The sequence below is a fragment of the Neolamprologus brichardi genome, chromosome 17, assembly GCF_056152115.1.
Source record: "Neolamprologus brichardi isolate AB-2024 chromosome 17, ASM5615211v1, whole genome shotgun sequence".
Classification (NCBI taxonomy): domain Eukaryota; kingdom Metazoa; phylum Chordata; class Actinopteri; order Cichliformes; family Cichlidae; genus Neolamprologus; species Neolamprologus brichardi.
Genome location: NC_142120.1, coordinates 33007398 through 33025795, shown reverse-complemented (window position 1 = coordinate 33025795; position 18398 = coordinate 33007398). Strand labels below are relative to the sequence as shown.

The 18398-nt window shown below is 37.9% G+C and overlaps 1 protein-coding gene and 1 long non-coding RNA gene across 2 annotated transcripts; one reads left to right on the top strand and one right to left on the bottom strand.

Moving 5' to 3' along the window:
* Nucleotides 1-4355: 4355 nt before the first annotated feature.
* On the top strand, nt 4356-7039 carry LOC148097990 (macrophage mannose receptor 1-like). The gene is made up of 5 exons (XM_087830413.1): nt 4356-4416; nt 4695-4748; nt 4885-5274; nt 5744-6103; nt 6693-7039. The coding sequence occupies exons 2-5, from the start codon at nt 4715-4717 to the stop codon at nt 7037-7039; spliced, it is 1131 nt and encodes a 376-aa protein (XP_087686539.1). The 5' UTR covers nt 4356-4416; nt 4695-4714.
* Nucleotides 7040-11680: 4641 nt separating this feature from the next.
* On the bottom strand, nt 11681-13003 carry LOC148097989 (uncharacterized). Its single transcript, XR_015716688.1, has 3 exons — nt 12653-13003; nt 12380-12567; nt 11681-12140 (listed from the first exon to the last, which is right to left on the bottom strand). It is a non-coding gene; the product is annotated as an uncharacterized LOC148097989 (long non-coding RNA).
* Between the last annotated feature and the right edge of the window lie 5395 nt (nt 13004-18398).

Here is an 18398-nt window from a genome sequence, read left to right as displayed (position 1 = left end):
ATAATCACAGCGTGACGCCTCTGCCTTTGTAAATGGAGGGACAGTAACTGTGTGTAAAACCTGCAGATAGTCAGATTAACAGTATTTTGTCTCTATCTGCCATTCTGCAATTCATCTCATGTAAACAATAACGTGGCCACAGCGTGACGTGAAAAAAGGCACATACCTTTGACGTTGCGTGAAGAACTCTATATTCCTCGTCCACACATAAACGCAAAAAAGGAGTTTTAAAAAAATCTTGAAACGCCGTTTACGTGGACGAAACAGCTGCGTGTTCAAAAATACCCGTGTAGGTGCAGACGTAGCGTAAAAGAGTGAGTAGTTTATTTTCTTACTACCTGTAATTTATTGCAGATTACTTGTATTTGCTTAATTGTTTACTAAATGTTTGAGGTGTGAAATAAACCGCAATGGAGCAAAATATGGGTGTGTGTGGTTGGAGGATGTGTTCGTGCGTGCGTGCGCGCGTGCACGCGAGGGGGGCGCGAACATTTTTCTTGTAAAACAAGGGGGGCCCAGCAAAAAAAGTTTGGGAACCACTGCTCTAAAATGTCATCAAACACCATAAAGCTGGAAGCCTTGTGTTTATCTCCACAGCTGTGAAAACACTTAAGTGTTATTGGTTACACAGATTATTCTTTGCATCCTTGAAAAGTTTAATGAATAATTGCACAGAAAGTTGTGGAGATGACAACTTTCTCTAGTGGAAACAATAACAGAGACACTTCAAGTAGTGATATTGAGCAAGAACAGGATTCCTAAACAATCAGCAAGTTAAGACGTATTCTTGACAGTTATTCCGATGTTAATAACCCCTCTCTATGTTTGCTCTTGCCCACACAATCTGTTCACAGTCTTGTGTAAACAGGCTGTGGGCTTAAAACCCTTATAAAAGCAAAATATAAGTTATAGTGCCAAACTCTCATAAGAAACAGAGCCAGTGTGTGCACACGGACACTGCCAGGTTGTGTCACGCACAACACTGACTCCTGGTTCAGAAAGACTTTTGTATCCTAAATGCAAGTGACAGGAAACTCAAGGCCCATCACTTTCTAGTGTGAAATGACACGTTACTGTCACAAATACACAAACACAATTAAAGTTTTCATCATTTTCATGAAAGTGTTTGATTTGATTCCAAAATCAGTTCCCGAGAACTGACTCAAGATTCATTCATTTGGAGGGAAACGGTTCAAAACTGTGAAAATATCTATTCTGTTCAGTAAGTCTGGCCTTACTCTTTGTAATAATTATTGACACAGAGTGGCTTTAAGCTCGGGCTGGCATCCCTGAAGGATTTATGAAAATATTCATACAATCATTTACACAGATATAAACAAAATTTTAATAAAACCATGGAAAACTTTCAACATTATTTGTGCTTTTAACGTTCCTCCCCAGTGAATAAACTTCACTTATGAGAGCTTTTAATCACACAAATGTCTGTGATCACCTTGTTAAGAGCCACTACTTAATTGAGCGGCTGAACTTCAGTCAGTGCTGAGTTGCTGCATTACTGCAGTGAGTGAAATCACGGCTCCTTTTATTACCTGGCACAAAACTTACCTGCTCTTTCTTGTTGTGCAGGAATCTGTGGATCAACGGTGTGGATACTGTGGTGAGCAATCAGAAATACTGAGTGAGTGTAAATATATTTATTCAGTAAAAGGACCAGATGTTACAGTTATGAGGAAAAGCAGCCCAGAAACTTTACCAGCTGCACACATCGTTGTGTGCCTCAACTTTCGTTCTTTGACCTAAGCTAAGCTGTCGTTTTTCCTTGGTTAGGTTTAGCGATCATTATTATGGGTGGCTGTAGCTCAGGTGGCAGAGCGGATCAGCCACTAACCAGAAGGTCGGTGGTTCGATCCCCGGCTGCTCCAGTCTGCATGCCAAATATCATTGGGCAAGATACTAACCCCATGTTGCTCTCCGATGCATCCATCGGAGTGTGAATGTGTATGAATGTTAGATACTCAGCACTTAAACTTAGAAGTGCTTGTGTGATTGGGTGAATGAATTAGCTGTATAAAGCGCTTTGAGTGCTCGGACAGAGTAGAAAAGCGCTATATAAGAACCAGTCCATTTACCATTATAATTTTACAATTTGGGACACATCGTCAGTAGTGGACCTTTGATTCATCGGGTGTTTCGGCCATCATCACTAGACACCCTCATCCAAGGAGGTCCTGCCAGGGTTGATCAGGGTTGTCACTGGATTATGTTAAATTTTTATTTTTCTTCTTCTTTCTACTGTTTAGTTTTCTACAGTTTATTCTATCTATTCAATGCAAGTGAGAAATATTTACCTTTTTAAAATTTATGGAGCCTCATTTCTTCAAAGGGACAGAAAAGGTGATAGAGAGATGTAAGACAAGTAAGTAAGATAAGAGAGGAGAGAGGAGAGCCGGAAGGGGGGCGCCCGATCTGGCTTCTCACACCTCCCCGCCGGATCGGACTGTTCGCTCTACCTCCCCACTGCCTCCCAGAAAAGGGAAGAAGAGCAGAGGGGAGAAGAGCGGAACTTTTTTTTCCTATTCTTTAATTCCTCCTTTTAGTTTCACTACTGTGAGGATAACTGCACAGTCCCCAGGAGGCCCTGAGATAGCTGTATCAGTCAACCAGCAAAACTTCTAATGTTATGTTTTACCCTTTTTGATGCCCCCTGTTGAGGCAGGCCCACCATGGGTCGATCAATCCTGGGCATGTGTATCACGGTTAGCTGACTGTCTTAGCTGCCCAAGTGATGTCAGCCCTTTTTAGCCATTCTAAGAAGTTCTGTGACTGATGTAGAAGATATTGTCTGATCAAAGTTCGGATTTAATGCTGACAGACAAAGAACTCCTCAGTTTAACTGAGCATTTATCGGCTGTAGCAATACTGCTTCGCATCCTCTCGTCATAAGTTACTGATACACTGGTTTTAGAGAGATTTTTTTTATTTAAATTGGACCTCTTCTGTTCATTTCCTGTTTCATATGTTCTTATTCTTGGACTCTCTAAAGTAGCTTTGCATGATTCACAGCTTAAAACAATTCTTGTTTATCACACTTGGATATAAAACAGAGCGAAAGTAGTGAGATCAAGATTTAATGAAAGAAAGTATCATCCTTCCATAACTGGGAGAGCCTACAAGCTTTAATATCATCCAGATCTGAACTCCAACTGGAAAAACAGAAAGACTAACCTTCATCTCTGAATTTAACTGCTGTTATCAGCAGCTTAACAATATGCATTGCAGACACTGGCACACTCTAGAGGCTGAAGCATTGCTGAGTGCTGATACTGGAGCAACTTCCCATCTTATTATTTTAAGGAGCTCAGACAGTTAGGGATCATCTTGTCAATATTGTTGAGCCAAATAAACTGAATGATGCTTCAGATGTTTTTTAATCATCCACACAGTGGAAAGATGTCGTCTGTTAAACAGTTCACAAACTGCAACACAACATCAGTTATCTGTGTGCTTAAATATACCGGTGGTCAAGCTTGTACTGGACACACATAGAGAGCACTTAAACAAACAAGGAGTATGCCATAGCTAAACACTATTATGAGGCTAAACACAGCTCTCTTCAGAGGATCTAATGCTGTATCATAGCAGACTCGTTGTAGTAGCTGAAGAGGACTTTTGCCAGTTTGCCAAACTGTGTTCATGCACATTTGCACATATACACACACATTCAGTAAGATTCAGCCAATTAAGAATTTCTGGCTATTAGACATCTCAAACGTGCGCATTATCAATCGGGTAATGAGTAAACTTAAAATGTGCTGCTGAATTGGATTTTGTGGGGGTTCCTGTGGGACCTTTCTTTTTTGGGAGAGGTGTGATGAACCCTGCTCATTGTTTTAAACCTTCTCTAAAGTGTTTCAGATCTGGTGGGTGCAGCAGGGTTCATCAGTGCCAACTGGGCCTTTGGTTCCCAGACTATAAATCTTCCTGCACTGCTTTTTCTTTACTCTTTGTTGTTTGTTGCATTTACAGAACTTGCATACATCTCAGCATACGTGCATACCTTACATCATAGCTCCTATTGATTTGTGTAGCTCATTTAGTTCTGTTTCAGTAGTCTAATTTTGTTTATGAACCTTCCAAAGAACCTTCAAAATGCATCCTAAACAGTAAAGACATGCAGTTAGTTTAGTTTTATTATAAGTTTTATTATATATAAATACCCCTGAGAGAAGGAAGCATGTTGTTAAAGTAAATTATTTTAAATAACACCATCTGTTTGTTTGACATTATGTAAATATTAGTATTATATTACCTCTGTTATGACCATCTTGTTGGAATATTTAAATGAGTACCATAGAATGATCTTTGCTGAAGCAGAGACATTTTATTGAGTGCAGGTTTCTTTAACACAACACGCAGAGGCATCGGACTGAAGCAAGGAAAGAAGAATAATCAGATGTAAGTTCAAACTTCAGTCTCAATTTACATTTTTAGCTCAGCACTGGCTTCACATTAAACTTACAGTATTTATTCTGTATTTCTGCTGATTTTTAAAAGACTCAAAAACATTTTTAAAGTAGCTATTCCCCTCATGTGTAATGTATTTTTTTTACAGTGCAAAATAAACTGCATGTTTTCTTACTCATATATTACCTTACTTATATTACCCTATTATCTGTGAAAGTGGTGCAGTTATATTAACTTTGATATTTGTTTATCTGTCTTTTAAATCTTAGTTTCATCAAACAGAGGAAATATGCACCGGAGGCTTTTTCTGCTCATTCTGATGGGTAAGTCGATCATTTTAACAGTAAAAACTGCAGATTTGCATCACTTCAGATGAGCGCAGGGTTTCTGTGAAACTGCTCACAAAACTTGCCATCAGTAGATTTCTGAATGACCTGTGTTTTTTTGTTCTGTTTTTAGGTCAGTGTTCCTTGATTTTATGCCAGCGCTATGAGTACTATTTTATTAAAGAGCCTAAAACTTGGGACGAAGCTCAGCGCTACTGTAGAGAAGGATATAAAGACCTGGCCACAGTGCCTAACATGACATATATGAAGACACTGTACACAGATTCTACAGAGAATCAAAGACACGCCTGGATTGGGCTGTACAGAATCTCAGGAAAAGAAAACAGGAGCTGGCACTGGTCTCTGCCAGGAGTGGAGTTCAATGATAAAGACATGAAATGGAGTCGAAATGAACCTAATGATGGAGGCGGAAATAATCTTGAGAACTGTGCACTGATTGACAGATCTGATGGGTTGAGGGATTTTGGTTGTTCTAATGGTTACTCCTCTATCTGCTATAATGGTGAGAATATGTGACAATAATTGTATTAATTAAACAAAGTGTTTATATTTAAACATATCTACAGCTCATCTCTAATGAAAATGAGAAGATGTGATAATTGGCTGCTGGTGTTTTAGCCCCTGTGTGCTATCCTGCTCATTTATATATCCGTCCTCCCACAGTGCTTTCTCTGCCTCTCATGTTACACCAGGACACTGTTCTTTGCTTTGCTGAACCATCTCATGGTGCCAAATGTCATTACACAAAATTTCATACTAGACCTTTGATCAGAAAACTGTTTCTCTGCCACACAGAGCAAAGTCATCCTGAGCATAATGTCACAGCTGTGGTTATTCCCATAATGTTGGTAGTTTTGTTTTGAAGGTTTTGAGCTATTTAAATTTCTGTCTTTTAAAAATCAATTTAAAGATACATTTAAAGATAGAAATGTACATTTCTTATGAGTCTTGTCTTTTTCTTTATTCCACAGAACAAAACAAATCACTACATTTCATTGAGTCTAAAAAGTTATGGCGTGAGGCTCAGAGCTACTGCAGAGAGCACCACACAGACCTGGCCAGTGGAGCAGAACAGTTAAACGAAACAGTCAGTAAATTTAAGAGTTCTGATGAAACACGATCATGGATTGGCCTGTTCAGAGACACCTGGAGGTGGTCAGATGGGAGTAATTATTCTTACAGACACTGGAGAGATGTTGGTGAGTTACCTGAGGAGCTGTCTGAAACTGACAGCGGCACCAGGAAATGTGCGATGACTGAATTAAACAAAGAAGGAAAATGGAAAGCTGATGATTGTAACACCAGAAACCCTTTCTTCTGCTACAGTGATGGTGAGATTTACAATGATTCATTTTTCACATCTGGTTTCTGTCAGTTTTCTTACTGAAGGAATAAATGTTAAAGCTAAACTAATCTTTCTTAGTCTCATGGAAAAGCTTTACACGAAGAGGTTGATATATGTTTCATCATCAAGCTAAATAATGCAAGCTGTTATGGAGATAGAGCTACACCCCAGACACATAATGCAGCCTCCTTTCATTAGGAACCTGAGTCACAGGAGTCATAATAGTTTCTGAGTGTGGGTATCGCTACTGTTTCTAATACGTTCTAGATTTACAGCTATAATGAGACATAATTCTACTGTCTAAATCCTCCTGATTAAAAGAAAATTAAATATAAAAAAGGCTCACTTAAATTTAAATAATAAGACTTTAATAAAGTAAATTGAAAATTCTAAACTGGAAAAACTTACAGCAGGAAAGTAAAAAAAATATGACAAACTGTCCAACACTTATTTTTATGAAATTTGTTTAGTTTTTTGTTTTCTTTTGTTTGTTCCTCATGTATTTTTGTATTTGAGGTAGAAAATCTAGAAACCTGATTTCATTTAATTTGAACTGAACATGTGTTTGTTTGCAGAAAAGTTGATCCTGATCAATGAAAGCAAAAACTGGGACGAGGCTGTAAATTACTGCAGAGAGCTCCATCGTGACCTGGTCTCCATCACAAACCTTGAACAGCAGAAACTGGTGCAGCAGAAAGCCAAGAATGCCAACACATCCCACATCTGGCTGGGACTGCGCTACAGCTGTGCTCTTGATCTGTGGTTCTGGGTCAATGACCAGCTTGTCTGCTATGAGAACTGGGCCGATGACACAGACACTGGAGACTGTAACCTGGCTGTAGCCATGGAGACAAGAGGAGAACATAAATGGTTCAAGAAAAATGATGTAGAGATGTTTAGCTTCATCTGTTCTAGGCTTTGAAACCATGCTAACTTAATTGTTTTAAATCTTATATTTCTAGTAAGTGTTGTAATCACACTTACTATATTTTTCCTTTATCCAGGCTAGAGATCGATGGGATGTAACAACAAGAAGCACTCTGAGTGCAAACCTCCACTCTGGACAGGATTTTTGTTTAATAGAATAACGCTGGATTTTGCATGTAATCATTTTCATTTTTTTCTCTTTTTAAATGTACTAAGAAGTTTGTAGTGCAGTAAAAAAATAAAATTTAAAAAAACTCAGATCTTAACATTTAAACCTCAATTCATAAGCTTCAGTTGTAAATTTATCCGTCCATTCTCTTCTGCTTGTCCAGTTCAGGGTGGGAGGGGGCCTGGAGCCTATCCCAGGGCTAAGACAGGGCTAAGACAGACTGATGACCATTCACACTCACATTCACAACTATGGGCAACTTAGAATCACCAGTTAACCTAACCATACTGACTATATGTCTCTACCCAAGAACTTGTTGCTGTGAGCCAACATTGGTAACCACAGAGTGACTGTACTGCAGTAAATTCATTCATGGGATAAATTTATCGCTCCAGAAGTGTGTTCCTTTCTCTTATATATATATATACGCCGTTGTGTCCTATTTTAAATGTATCTATTTTGTGATACTTTTGAACTCTAATTGAAAGTGCTCCACATAAACTACAACAATACTCTGGAAACTTGATATTTGCTGAATTATGCTACTTTATTGAAACTGCCAACTGCGTGAAATGTGAGAAAAAATAAAAATAAGCAAGAACAATGAGTTAATTCATTGGATACATTCACTGTTGCCAAATTCTTAACTCGGACTTTAAAGCCAGCATAAAATAGAAGTGCACAAAAGTGACTAATGTGTTTGCACCCCTTTAATATTAACACAGCAGAGAGTCAAAAAATGTACATTTTTACTAGTAATGAAAGCTGTCAGATGAATGTTAGGTATCATTTGAAAATAAATTAGCAAAGATCATAGCTTATTCTGAAGGAATAAGAAATTATGTTTCTTAAAAATCTGAAGTTTTAATTTTTTCTTTTCAAAATACATACAAAGTAAAAAATAACCCCCATTCGCCTATTTTAGTTTCATTATATGTAGTCCCATCAGAAATGACTGGCTTTGAGGGGGTGGTTGATCCAAAGTTCACCATCGTGTTTGCACTGCATTCAATGATATGATGCAAATATTGTTATTGTAGCACTGTTTGTATGATGATATCCAAATGCACACAATAAAATCCTCTTTACTGGCGCAGAATGGAATATTTGACTGAGTGCAGACTTCATTAGCAAAGCACACAGAGACACATCATGAGTGTCTCTGTGCGCTCATCAGAGTTAAACCACACTGACATGTTTTTCTATGGACTGACTGAACATTTGTGTAAATGGTGCCTCTTCTGAGTAGAAAAAAGTGACCACTATGATATTATTGGGTTAAAAATATTTACCTCTTAAAAATTTCCAGCAACAGCTGCCAGCCATAATTTGACCGTTGACCGCCCATCCACACATTTTTATTTTTCTGTGTATTCTCAAAAAAATTCCTGGAAAGAAATGTTTTAATTTTAAATTATTATTGACGACACAAATAAACTCTGTCCAGCGTGTTGGATTGTAAACTTTCCATACGTCTTTAGTTACATGCTACGTTCTGCTACTACAAGTATTCAAACTATGTTAGCATCATTAAGAAGTTGTAGTTAAAATAGATATGAACACATCTAGAACACAGGAAAGTGTTCTAGATTTAAGATTATAAACTTGATTATCAACATGAATTTAGTTTATCTTCTACACAAATACTTTCTTGTTGTTTAACTTGTTGGTCAGTTGTCAGAATGACCACAACCACAACTACAAAGAAAAACAAATCTCAAGTATTAAAAACATTCATTTAACTTAGTCTTTTACCATTGCTCTAACAGAAAGGATGTTTTTAGTTGTGTCTTTCAGCATGTCAAACAGCAGGTTTGGCCTCTTGTCTGTCCTGTTTTCCATTACATTATGTAAATATTGTTATTATATTTCCTGGTGTTTGGCCAGCTTAGACTTCTTGTTTGCATATTCAAATCCATTTAACAGAGTCTTCTTTGTTGGAGCAGGATGAGAAACTTTATTGAATGCAGCCTTCATTAACACATCAAATAGAGACATCAGAGAGAAGCAAGGAAACACAAATAATCAAATATACATTAAAACCTTGTGTTGCTTTTCAAAATTTATAATATATAGGTTGAAGTTTAAAGTAGTTTTTCTTTCTTTCATTGTTCAATTTTTTTTTCATATAGTTTCCACAGAGTAAGAGCATTGCAATAAGTCAGTGGTTGTTGAAGCATTTATTTGTCTAATCTTCTTTGTTTATTCTTAGCTGCATTATTTTAATCTATAATGTTTGTTCTCTTTTGTTTACAGTTTCCATATTTCTGTCGTGGTCCTGCATCGGTGACCCAGCGTTTTGTGTTGTTTATTATTAATAGTCTTTGCTTTTGTCTTATTTAGAATCTCTAGTCTTTGGTTTCAGTGTTATTTAGAGTGCTTAGTCCTTTGGTTTCTGTCTCTGTGTCCCACGTTTGCTGTGCCCCTTGTCAACTCTACGTCTGTGTGTTAGTTTCCTGTTTTACTTTGGCAGTCTGTGTTCAGCACAGCTGGACTGGCCATCGGGCATACCCAGTGGGCCGCTTGTGAGTTTTCGTTTTTATGGAACGATGAGGTTTTATTTCTTTTTTTTAACGGTATAAATGAATTGTGGTGGATGTGCCAGTTGGTCATAATCGACTCTGGGCTGGACCAATTGCAGCCGAGGAGGTCGAACTTTAAAGTTGAGGTGAAAAGGAATGCGATTTGTCCCGTTCCTCTTCAGCTATAAAGTTGCTAATTCAATCATGAAACTGATCAGTGATCTGCTGATGCTTTTCTCTCTGCGCCAGAAAGAGGAAACCAGCGGAGGTGGCGTTAAACAACAGCAGCACGTTTAAGCGTGATCAGCTGTTGTTAGAATTTATTTAATATTAATTTCTAGTATCAGCTGATGTTTGCTGGAGCCACAGACATAAAGCTGCTGGTCATGATATCGGTTTGGTTATCTGGTGAGAGGGAAACATGAAGATGAAACCAGGAGATGTCCTTACTGAATCATCAGAGCTGAACAGGTGATGGAGAAACGGGTTTACCTTTTAGGTGACATGAATGAGTTGAAGGGAAGTTATGAACTGTTTCTGAGAAATAACACCAGGATCCTTTTCTAAGTAGCTGACAGCTGGTAACTGTGCAGGGGCGGGTCTAGTAAAGTTTTGCCAGGGGGCCAGGTAGAGCATTAACAGGGAAAGGGGGGCACAAAGAAATACTTTTATTTCTTATTCTCATTTAAAATGTCTAGCTTTTAATAAGTAATTATCTGAATCTGACAATGAAAGTTTTCATCTGATGTAAAATGTATAGAAATCCATTATTGTATGTTGTAAATATTAAGTCTAGTATGTACCCTAGTAAGTTATAGAACTTTTTCCTCTGGGAAGGTACCATCTGTGCAGTCTGCAATTCTGTTTTAGAAAGATGTTGAATCTATTTAATTACTGGAGAAAAATAATAGATTTCTGTGCATTTGTTTTACACATGAATTAAATTAAAGTCGATTATGTCAATTAACCATCTTGAGGCGGAGGGTGGGGGAGTGGTTTACTTCTTTTTTTTATGTATATGTAATTATTGATTAGGTTGTTTTATATTTTTGCTAAGTACTGTTTAGAATACCAGAATACGCAGGATGCGCTCTCCAACTGGTGGGCAGGATGTTACATCTTTGCAGGAGGTCACCTCTCTCCAGGGTGGGGGGGTGGTTGATCGCCCACGGCAGGTGGGCTGCCGTGGTCACATCACTGCAACCCCCTCTGACCTGGGTGACCCCTCGTCTGGGGTTCTCCTCAGCTCTTCCCAGGAGGGTGGCACGGTTGCCCCTTTGGTGGTCCTCCTTGGGTCCTCGTACTCTGGGTCCTCTGGATGTCTGGGGCCTGGATCTCCTCCATACCTGCTTCATGCCCTGGGGGACGGGGCTATGGCTCACCACACTCCCTAGCAGATCGTTACATGGAGAAACCTTTTGAATACAAGCGTGTGGATCCACACAGGTGTGCACACGGTTGTTCACACACACAAACTACACCTTTGTGGCTGCTACCTCAGAGCACATTGTGCGCTGTCGATCTTGCGTACTGCACAATAACATTTAATATTTAGTATCTACTGTTAGCTAGTTTATTGTGATGGTGTTGTATTTATTATGTTGCTCTTTTTTGTTTTCTCTTCTTTTCTTTTTTCTTCATACAGGTGATCCAGGTGTTTTTTTTTTCTTTTTTGTTTGTTTGTTTGTTTGCTTTGCTTTTTTTCTCTCTCCCCTCTATTTTGTTTTTCTCTGCCTCTCTTTCTTTCATTCTTTCTTTCTCCCTGTTCTATCCCCCAGTCATGTCTGTCCTGTCTGTAACAACTGAAAATAAAATAAAATATATGTTATATATATATATGTTATATATATATATAACATCGAGCTTGCCAATAATTGGAGCTTAATATTTACTTTGCTTTAAAGTTCTTCATCATTAGAGACAAAAAAAAGATGTTACTCTGATTTATTTGTTTATTCTGTCTGATTGAGAGATACTTACATGCACACATTAGTAGCCTTTAGATTTATAGCCAGGTAGATGAATAACAGTCATAATATTAACTTTGTACCCAAACATAATTCAGCAGTGCAGTACAATTTTCAAATAGTTGAATCATAATTACATTACATCGCATTGTTATTGTTTTCAATAAAAATGTTTGTTTGGACAACAGAAATTCGCTAAAACTCTTTATTGTAACAGAAAGTAAGAGAAAGGGAAATACGTAAGTACATGAGGTGCATATATTTTAATTTCGTACTTTTTGGTTACAATTACTTTCCAGTGGCTCCAGGTTGTGCAGTCACGGAATTTTGAGATAGCACAGTAGAGCTATTCTTACGACGTTTTAGCTCACGATCAATCTGACACCAGACACATAGGTTGCAGAAACAAGTGTGTATGATGTCTCTCTGGAGAGTCCCCTATGGAGGAAATAGCTGTTTGTTATTTCTATCCTTTAATTATAACATAATATTAGCATTATAGATAACTGCACTTAGGTTTGCAAGGTCACATTAAATGTGTTTTTTCACATTCTTGGTTGTTTATTAAAAGTTTTTTGTGTAAAGATTTTTATAAATCTGCATTTCTAGATGAAAAAATGCATCTTATAAATGATATCTGTTAAAAAAAATTAAAAATTGTTTTATTGGTGTCATACCTCAATTCCATATTTCTTTCTCATGGTAATCCTGAATGACAAGGCTACGGGAGCAACAAACAATGGTATCCCGAGGATCGAGAGTGCCCCAGGGGAGCACATGTCCAAAATCGGGAGGAAAGGGTTCTCTCCAAGTGACTTTGAAATGGTGATCGCATAGCATGGCCAGCACCAAAAAGCATAGCAACCTGAAAAACATGACACAAATAATAAAATATTGGCATCTTTTACACATATCAAAAATACAAATTAAAGTCCAGTATTGATTCTTACAAGACAACTTGTCTTCCATGCAGTCAAAGAGGCCAGAGCCCCACTCTGCTGACGACGGCTCTGTCATTGGGCTGCAGATGATGACCTGATTCGATCTGAAAACCGTGCTGTATATGTTAACTTAAAAAAAAAATAGAATAAAGAACAAACACACAAATATAAAACTCTCTCTATGCTCCATGTTTCTAAATATCATAAATATGGTTTCATGTAAATCAGGTTTGCCACTGTGGATCCTTCAAGAAGATATAATATTGTACAAAATGAAATCAGTGGAGTTTACTGTGAATGTATCCATGTGGAAATTTTTTGTTGATAAGTAAAAAATATTTATTAAGCGCTCTGCACAGAAAGAGTAGACTTGATAAGAACATGAAGTTCCACAATAGCCAGTAAAATTACAATAGACTCAATAAAATAAACAGGTTGTTTTTAAATAAATAATAATTCAGTAAAATGTGGCAACAGAAAGCCTGTTTACATTTTTAAAAAGCAGCTACTTTTTAAAAATGTAAACAGCCTTTTCAACATACAATTACTTTATGCTTAAATAACTTTCGATTGAACGATCAACTTTAAGGGTGCATTATTTTTCTTCAATTTTAGTATTTAGTGTAAAGCTTAAATATGCAGTCTTGGTTTTATATTGCTTACTCAGCTTTCCTAACCTACAGTGCAATGGTTTGAAAGCATAAAGACCAAAAATATGAAAATAATAAAGGTTAAGAAATCTGAAAAAATAAGACATTCTGCTGACTTACATGATTATGGAGTTTAATCCCCAGTAAAAGGTAAATGGACTGCTTCTTATATAGTGTTTTTTACTCTACCTGAGCCTTCAAAGCACTTTATACAACATGTGTACTCTGATGAATGTATCAGAGTACAAATGTTGGGAATCTTGCCCAATGATACCCAGGCATGCAGACTGGAGATCAGGGCAGCCGATCGATAGATTTCCATCCTCATACTCTTCATGTTTGATAAGATCTGTAAAGTCCAGTTCTTGCTAAATGACTTTATGTGGAAAATGTGCCACATTAATGTCACATTAAGTTCATCTGTATATCTAGCAGCCTCAGCCTCACATTTTCTCACTTTATTGACTCAGATGTCTGAAACTGCTCTGCTCACTGGGCCCTGCATTGTAGTCCAGGCTGTGTGCAAACTGCTGCACTGGTTAAAATGTGGATACAGTGGTCCTGAGAGGTCAAATGCACTGCAACTTAAGAAAATAAGGAAGCACCACCAAAGGAAAAACACTGAAAATCATGCAAAACACAATAGAAGGAGAATAATACTTTAAAAGCTACAAAAACAACAACAACAGTATTTTGGGGAGAATGGTGTGACAAAACGTGGAAGTGAAAAACTAATAGTAAACATCTACATCTACATTATTATACGATCATGCGAATAAAACACATGTTCCCTTGCATCTTTTTCCTGCTTACAACACAGCTGAACTCTCTGCTTCTTTTAAATGTGTTGTTTTTGTGTGTTTTTGCAGCATTGTAATATGTGCTGGTGTTTTCTTAAGTTGCAGTACATTTGAACTCTTGGGACCACCGTACACGGAGGACAATTTTGTTGTGTAACTATTTTGTCTGGGATGGTGTGGTTGTGCAGATCCTATGCACAGCTTTGCAGACTGTCCATCAACACACAACATTTGTAACACAGAATAAGCTGACATGAAGCCAAAAACAATGAAAATTCACAGTGTAGCCGCTTGCTTGCTCAGTTTTGGTGCTTTTTTCACACTTCTTCCCTTTGTTGTGAACTTATGTTTGTCCCTTTTTGTGTTGAGGCCTATTTTTCAACCACTCAGAATAGAACCTGCTTCTGTGTTGTTGCATGCACAACAAAGGACTGTGCAAATTTTCCATGACAAAAAAAGAGATACAATGTCTTTACATCTGTCTCACGCTCCAAAGACAGGATTTAACCAGTTGTGAGAATGATATATAAACATGAAGTGGGTGTTTAAACTGCAGTTATAAACTCTGCTAACTTCTCACTGCTTCTGTCAAGTTCATCGATTTACACTGATTGCAGAATTATGGTAGCTCATAACCAGTGTTGGTCAAGTTACTTGAAAAAAGTAATCAGTAATTAATTGCTGATTACTTCCCCAAAAGTAATCCCGTTACTTTACTGATTACTTATTTTCAAAAGTAATTAATTACTTAGTTACTTTTTAAAAACACAATTTACAACCTGAATAGGCGATAAAGCGATAGATCTTTCAGCCCAGTTCTACTTTTTCTGCATAATCCATCATACAAAATGTAATCAAATGGAAAAGTCTCTTTTTAAAACTTGTTTTATTAGTTTTAATCTTTTAACTTTATGCATCAAGCAAAAATTTAATTATGTGCAACATTCTCTGACTGGAAGAAATTTGTTTAACATTTAAACCTATTTTCTGCACATTCCAGCACATAAAATAAAATATTTTTTATGTTTACACTCAGTCTTTCAAATAGATGCAAGTAAAACACAGCAGAAAATAAATAAAATCAAAGACTAGCAGTCCTGTTGCTCTATTTTCACCTGTAAAGCAGGAGTGGGGTAGGCAGAGGTGTGCCCTGGTGCAGGTGTGTCGCAGCCGTCAGTTGAAGAATCCGCGAGTTTGTCTGTGAATTTCCCATTCTGTGGCAGCGTACTCGGTGCTTGCTTGGAAGTTTAGGGGTTTTTTTCACTGTAAAAAGAAGTTTTCTTCCCAATCACAACGGACACTAATGTTTTTGTCACTTTTTATGGAATCAAACTAAAAGTAAGGTCAGTACTTCCACGCTTTAAACGCTGCACGCTCATACTCTCTCCCGCACTGGATATATTATCTATTGTTAATCTGCACACAGCTGTTGTCATGAACGTCGCACTTGCTTACGTCACTGTCATGAGACATTCTCGCAAAAAAATCACGGTTTTAGTAACGCAGTGTTCCTACGGGAAAATAACGGTAATCGAATTACCGTTTTTGCAATAGTAATCCCTTACTTTACTCGTTAAAAGTAATCGGATTACAGTAACGTGTTACAAGTAACACGTTACAAGTAACGCGTTACTGCCCATCTCTGCTCATAACTGCTTCCATATAAGGAAACTAAAACTATATGATATTGCATCTTGCACCATTGTGATGCTGTTGCATAAAACATATCGTGGCCTCCTGCAGCTGCTTTAAATGCATTCATTTTTGTGGTGAAGAAATATTTTCAATGCAATCAAACACCATTACACTGGAAGTTAATCTGTGTTTATTTTGATGCTGTCTCTCCTTGTCTGTGACACAGATATGCTGCAAAACCTGAGTTCAAGGACAAAGAAATGAAAAATAATTGTCAGGATGTCTCGCATACTTTCAGGTGTATGACTGCTGAACTAAAACAAATACTGCCTTTAAAAATAAACAGGTATAACTGTGCCTTTGTAACAGTGTAAGCTAGTTTTTCTCAGCAACAGAAGATTGTCATTGATTATAGTGTTGAATGGTTACTACTGAAAATGTTTTTCAGTAACCAAAAGCATGGTGCTTCTATTTCCAAGCATTATCCTGAGTTTAGTTTTATAAGAAAAATATTTTAGCACAGTTTAGCAAATATGTGTAGTTTTAGCTTGCTTGGCTAGTATTTTTTACATTACCAAAGTAAAAACTTGGACAGATTTTTCATTATTTATCTTTCTATTTATTGCTATTCCAAAATCTGTTATACATCACCACAGGGTGATCGTGGCTCAAGAATTTGACAGTTCGTCTTGTAATCGGAAGGTTGCTGGTTCAAGCCCTGGCTCCCACAGTCTCTGTCGTTGTGTTCTCGGGCAAGACACTTCACCCGTTGTCTACTAGTGGTGGTCAGAGGGCCTGGTGGCGCCAGTGTCCAATAGCCTTGCCTCTGTCAGTGCACCCCAGGGCAGCTGTGGCTACAATGTAGCTTGCTATCACCAGTGTGTAAATGGGTGGATGACTGATTGTAGTGTAAAATACAGGCCATTTACCATTTACATTGTAGCTTGTAAATTGGGTGCTCCAGTTCACCTTTCTCCTGAGAAGAGCTTCAGACATCTGTGCTTGTGGAGTTTGACAGAGGATAGAACAAGATAAGTATGTTTGACCAGCTGAGCCATACTTGGGTGCATAAATAAATGACAGACATTTACTTTCATCATTGCAGTGTGACTCTGTTGGGTTGCTGTCACATAATATTTTGTTGCTTTTAAACAGATTCTTCACAGGAGCATCAGTCTGGTCTGGTTCTGCTTTGGCAGGCCTGCAGAGCTAATTTTTTAGTTTTGTTTGGTAGCATCTTTGTTACACAAAACAAATTTCTTTCACAAAAAAGTAAACAAAAAAGGTTCCTAAAATGTTTTTACTATGTAGTTTGCTTTATTTTCTCTGTAACTTCAAATTTTTCCTTTCTTCTTCTACTGTACCCACCCATGAGTTTTTTGCTGCAGAAAATTACATGCTAAATTTATGGGACAAAATTTAACAAATTTCCCACCTATGGGACTAATAAAGGTCATCTTATCTTATCTTATAACAAGACCATAAGTTGAGGGCTGTGTTATGAAGTGTTTCCAAGGCCACTTACAATCCTAACAGTGCAGTGCTTTCTCGGCATACACCAATACAAATATAGGGATCCAGTTTCCCCAGGCCCAGGCTTAAAGCCAAAGCCCAAAGCAAGGAGCTGGTCACTGCCATTAGTCTGTTATCTCAGGTGGCCTCAGCAGAGAGGTAATGGTTGTAATCCATTTGAAATCAGCTGTGTTTCTGCTCCTAGGCTCTTGGAGACATGCCAAACACAAAGATTCATTTGGTTTTTAGCAATTTGTTTTCCTTCTCCCACCCCAACCGGTTGCAGCAGATGGCCGCCCCTCCCTGAGCCTGGTTCTGCTGGAGGTTTCTTCCTGTTAAAAGGGAGTTTTTCCTTCCCACTGTCGCCAAAGTGCTTGCTCATAGACCCCCTATGAGCAAGCACTTTGGCATACATATGATTGTTGGGTTTTTCTCTGTATCTATGAAGTGCCTTGAGGCGACTTTTGTTGTGATTTGGCGCTATATAAATAAAATTGAATTGAAAAGTTTGTGAATGAATGGACATCTATGTACCACAAATCTTTCTCAATACAATTGTATAAGTCTGTTAAACCATTTAAACATTCTTAATGACAGCTGAGAAATGTATTGTTTATAGAATATGCCTCCATATATGTTTGCTTTTGCTTTTCTGGGTGATTGTAACGTGTACTTGGGCCAGTCCCTAGGATGCCTCTGTCCCTGCAGCAGGCCTCAGTCTCGCCCAGTGGTCAGGTAGACCTCCAGAACTGTTTTTGGACCTTCTGTGCTTCATGGCTTGTCTTGCTCTGTCTCGTCACTGTTCCCACGTTCTTCTCTGTGTTTCATCCTTTGTGTCTCCCCAGTGTCTCGTGTGTTTCCATGTTTGTTTATCCTCATCTTAGCTTCAAGCTCGCATGTCCTTACCTGAGTCTCAGTGTTTGTGCTACTTCTTCTTTTATTTTGTTAGTCCTATGTGTGCATTGTGTTCAGATTCGCTTCGCGTGCCTTGTGCCTTGTGTTTGTCTTCCTCTGTGTCTCTCAGGTTGTGTGTGTCCAATGTTTCTCAGGTTCTCCCATTTTCCCCAGTTTAGCTTTTCTGTGTAGTTCCTTATTTCAGTTCGGTTTTCTTATTTTGTACTGTTTTGAATAAACAGCTTGCCTTTTGTTAACGTTCTG

What these genes read in the sequence shown, in the direction of transcription:
- LOC148097990 (XM_087830413.1), top strand. Translation starts at nt 4,715, where the DNA reads ATGCACCGGAGGCTTTTTCTGCTCATTCTGATGG. An exon ending in TTTTCTGCTCATTCTGATGG is followed by an intron (nt 4,749 to 4,884) that starts GTAAGTCGATCA and finishes TTCTGTTTTTAG; the next exon opens with GTCAGTGTTCCTTGATTTTA. An exon ending in CTCCTCTATCTGCTATAATG is followed by an intron (nt 5,275 to 5,743) that starts GTGAGAATATGT and finishes TTTATTCCACAG; the next exon opens with AACAAAACAAATCACTACAT.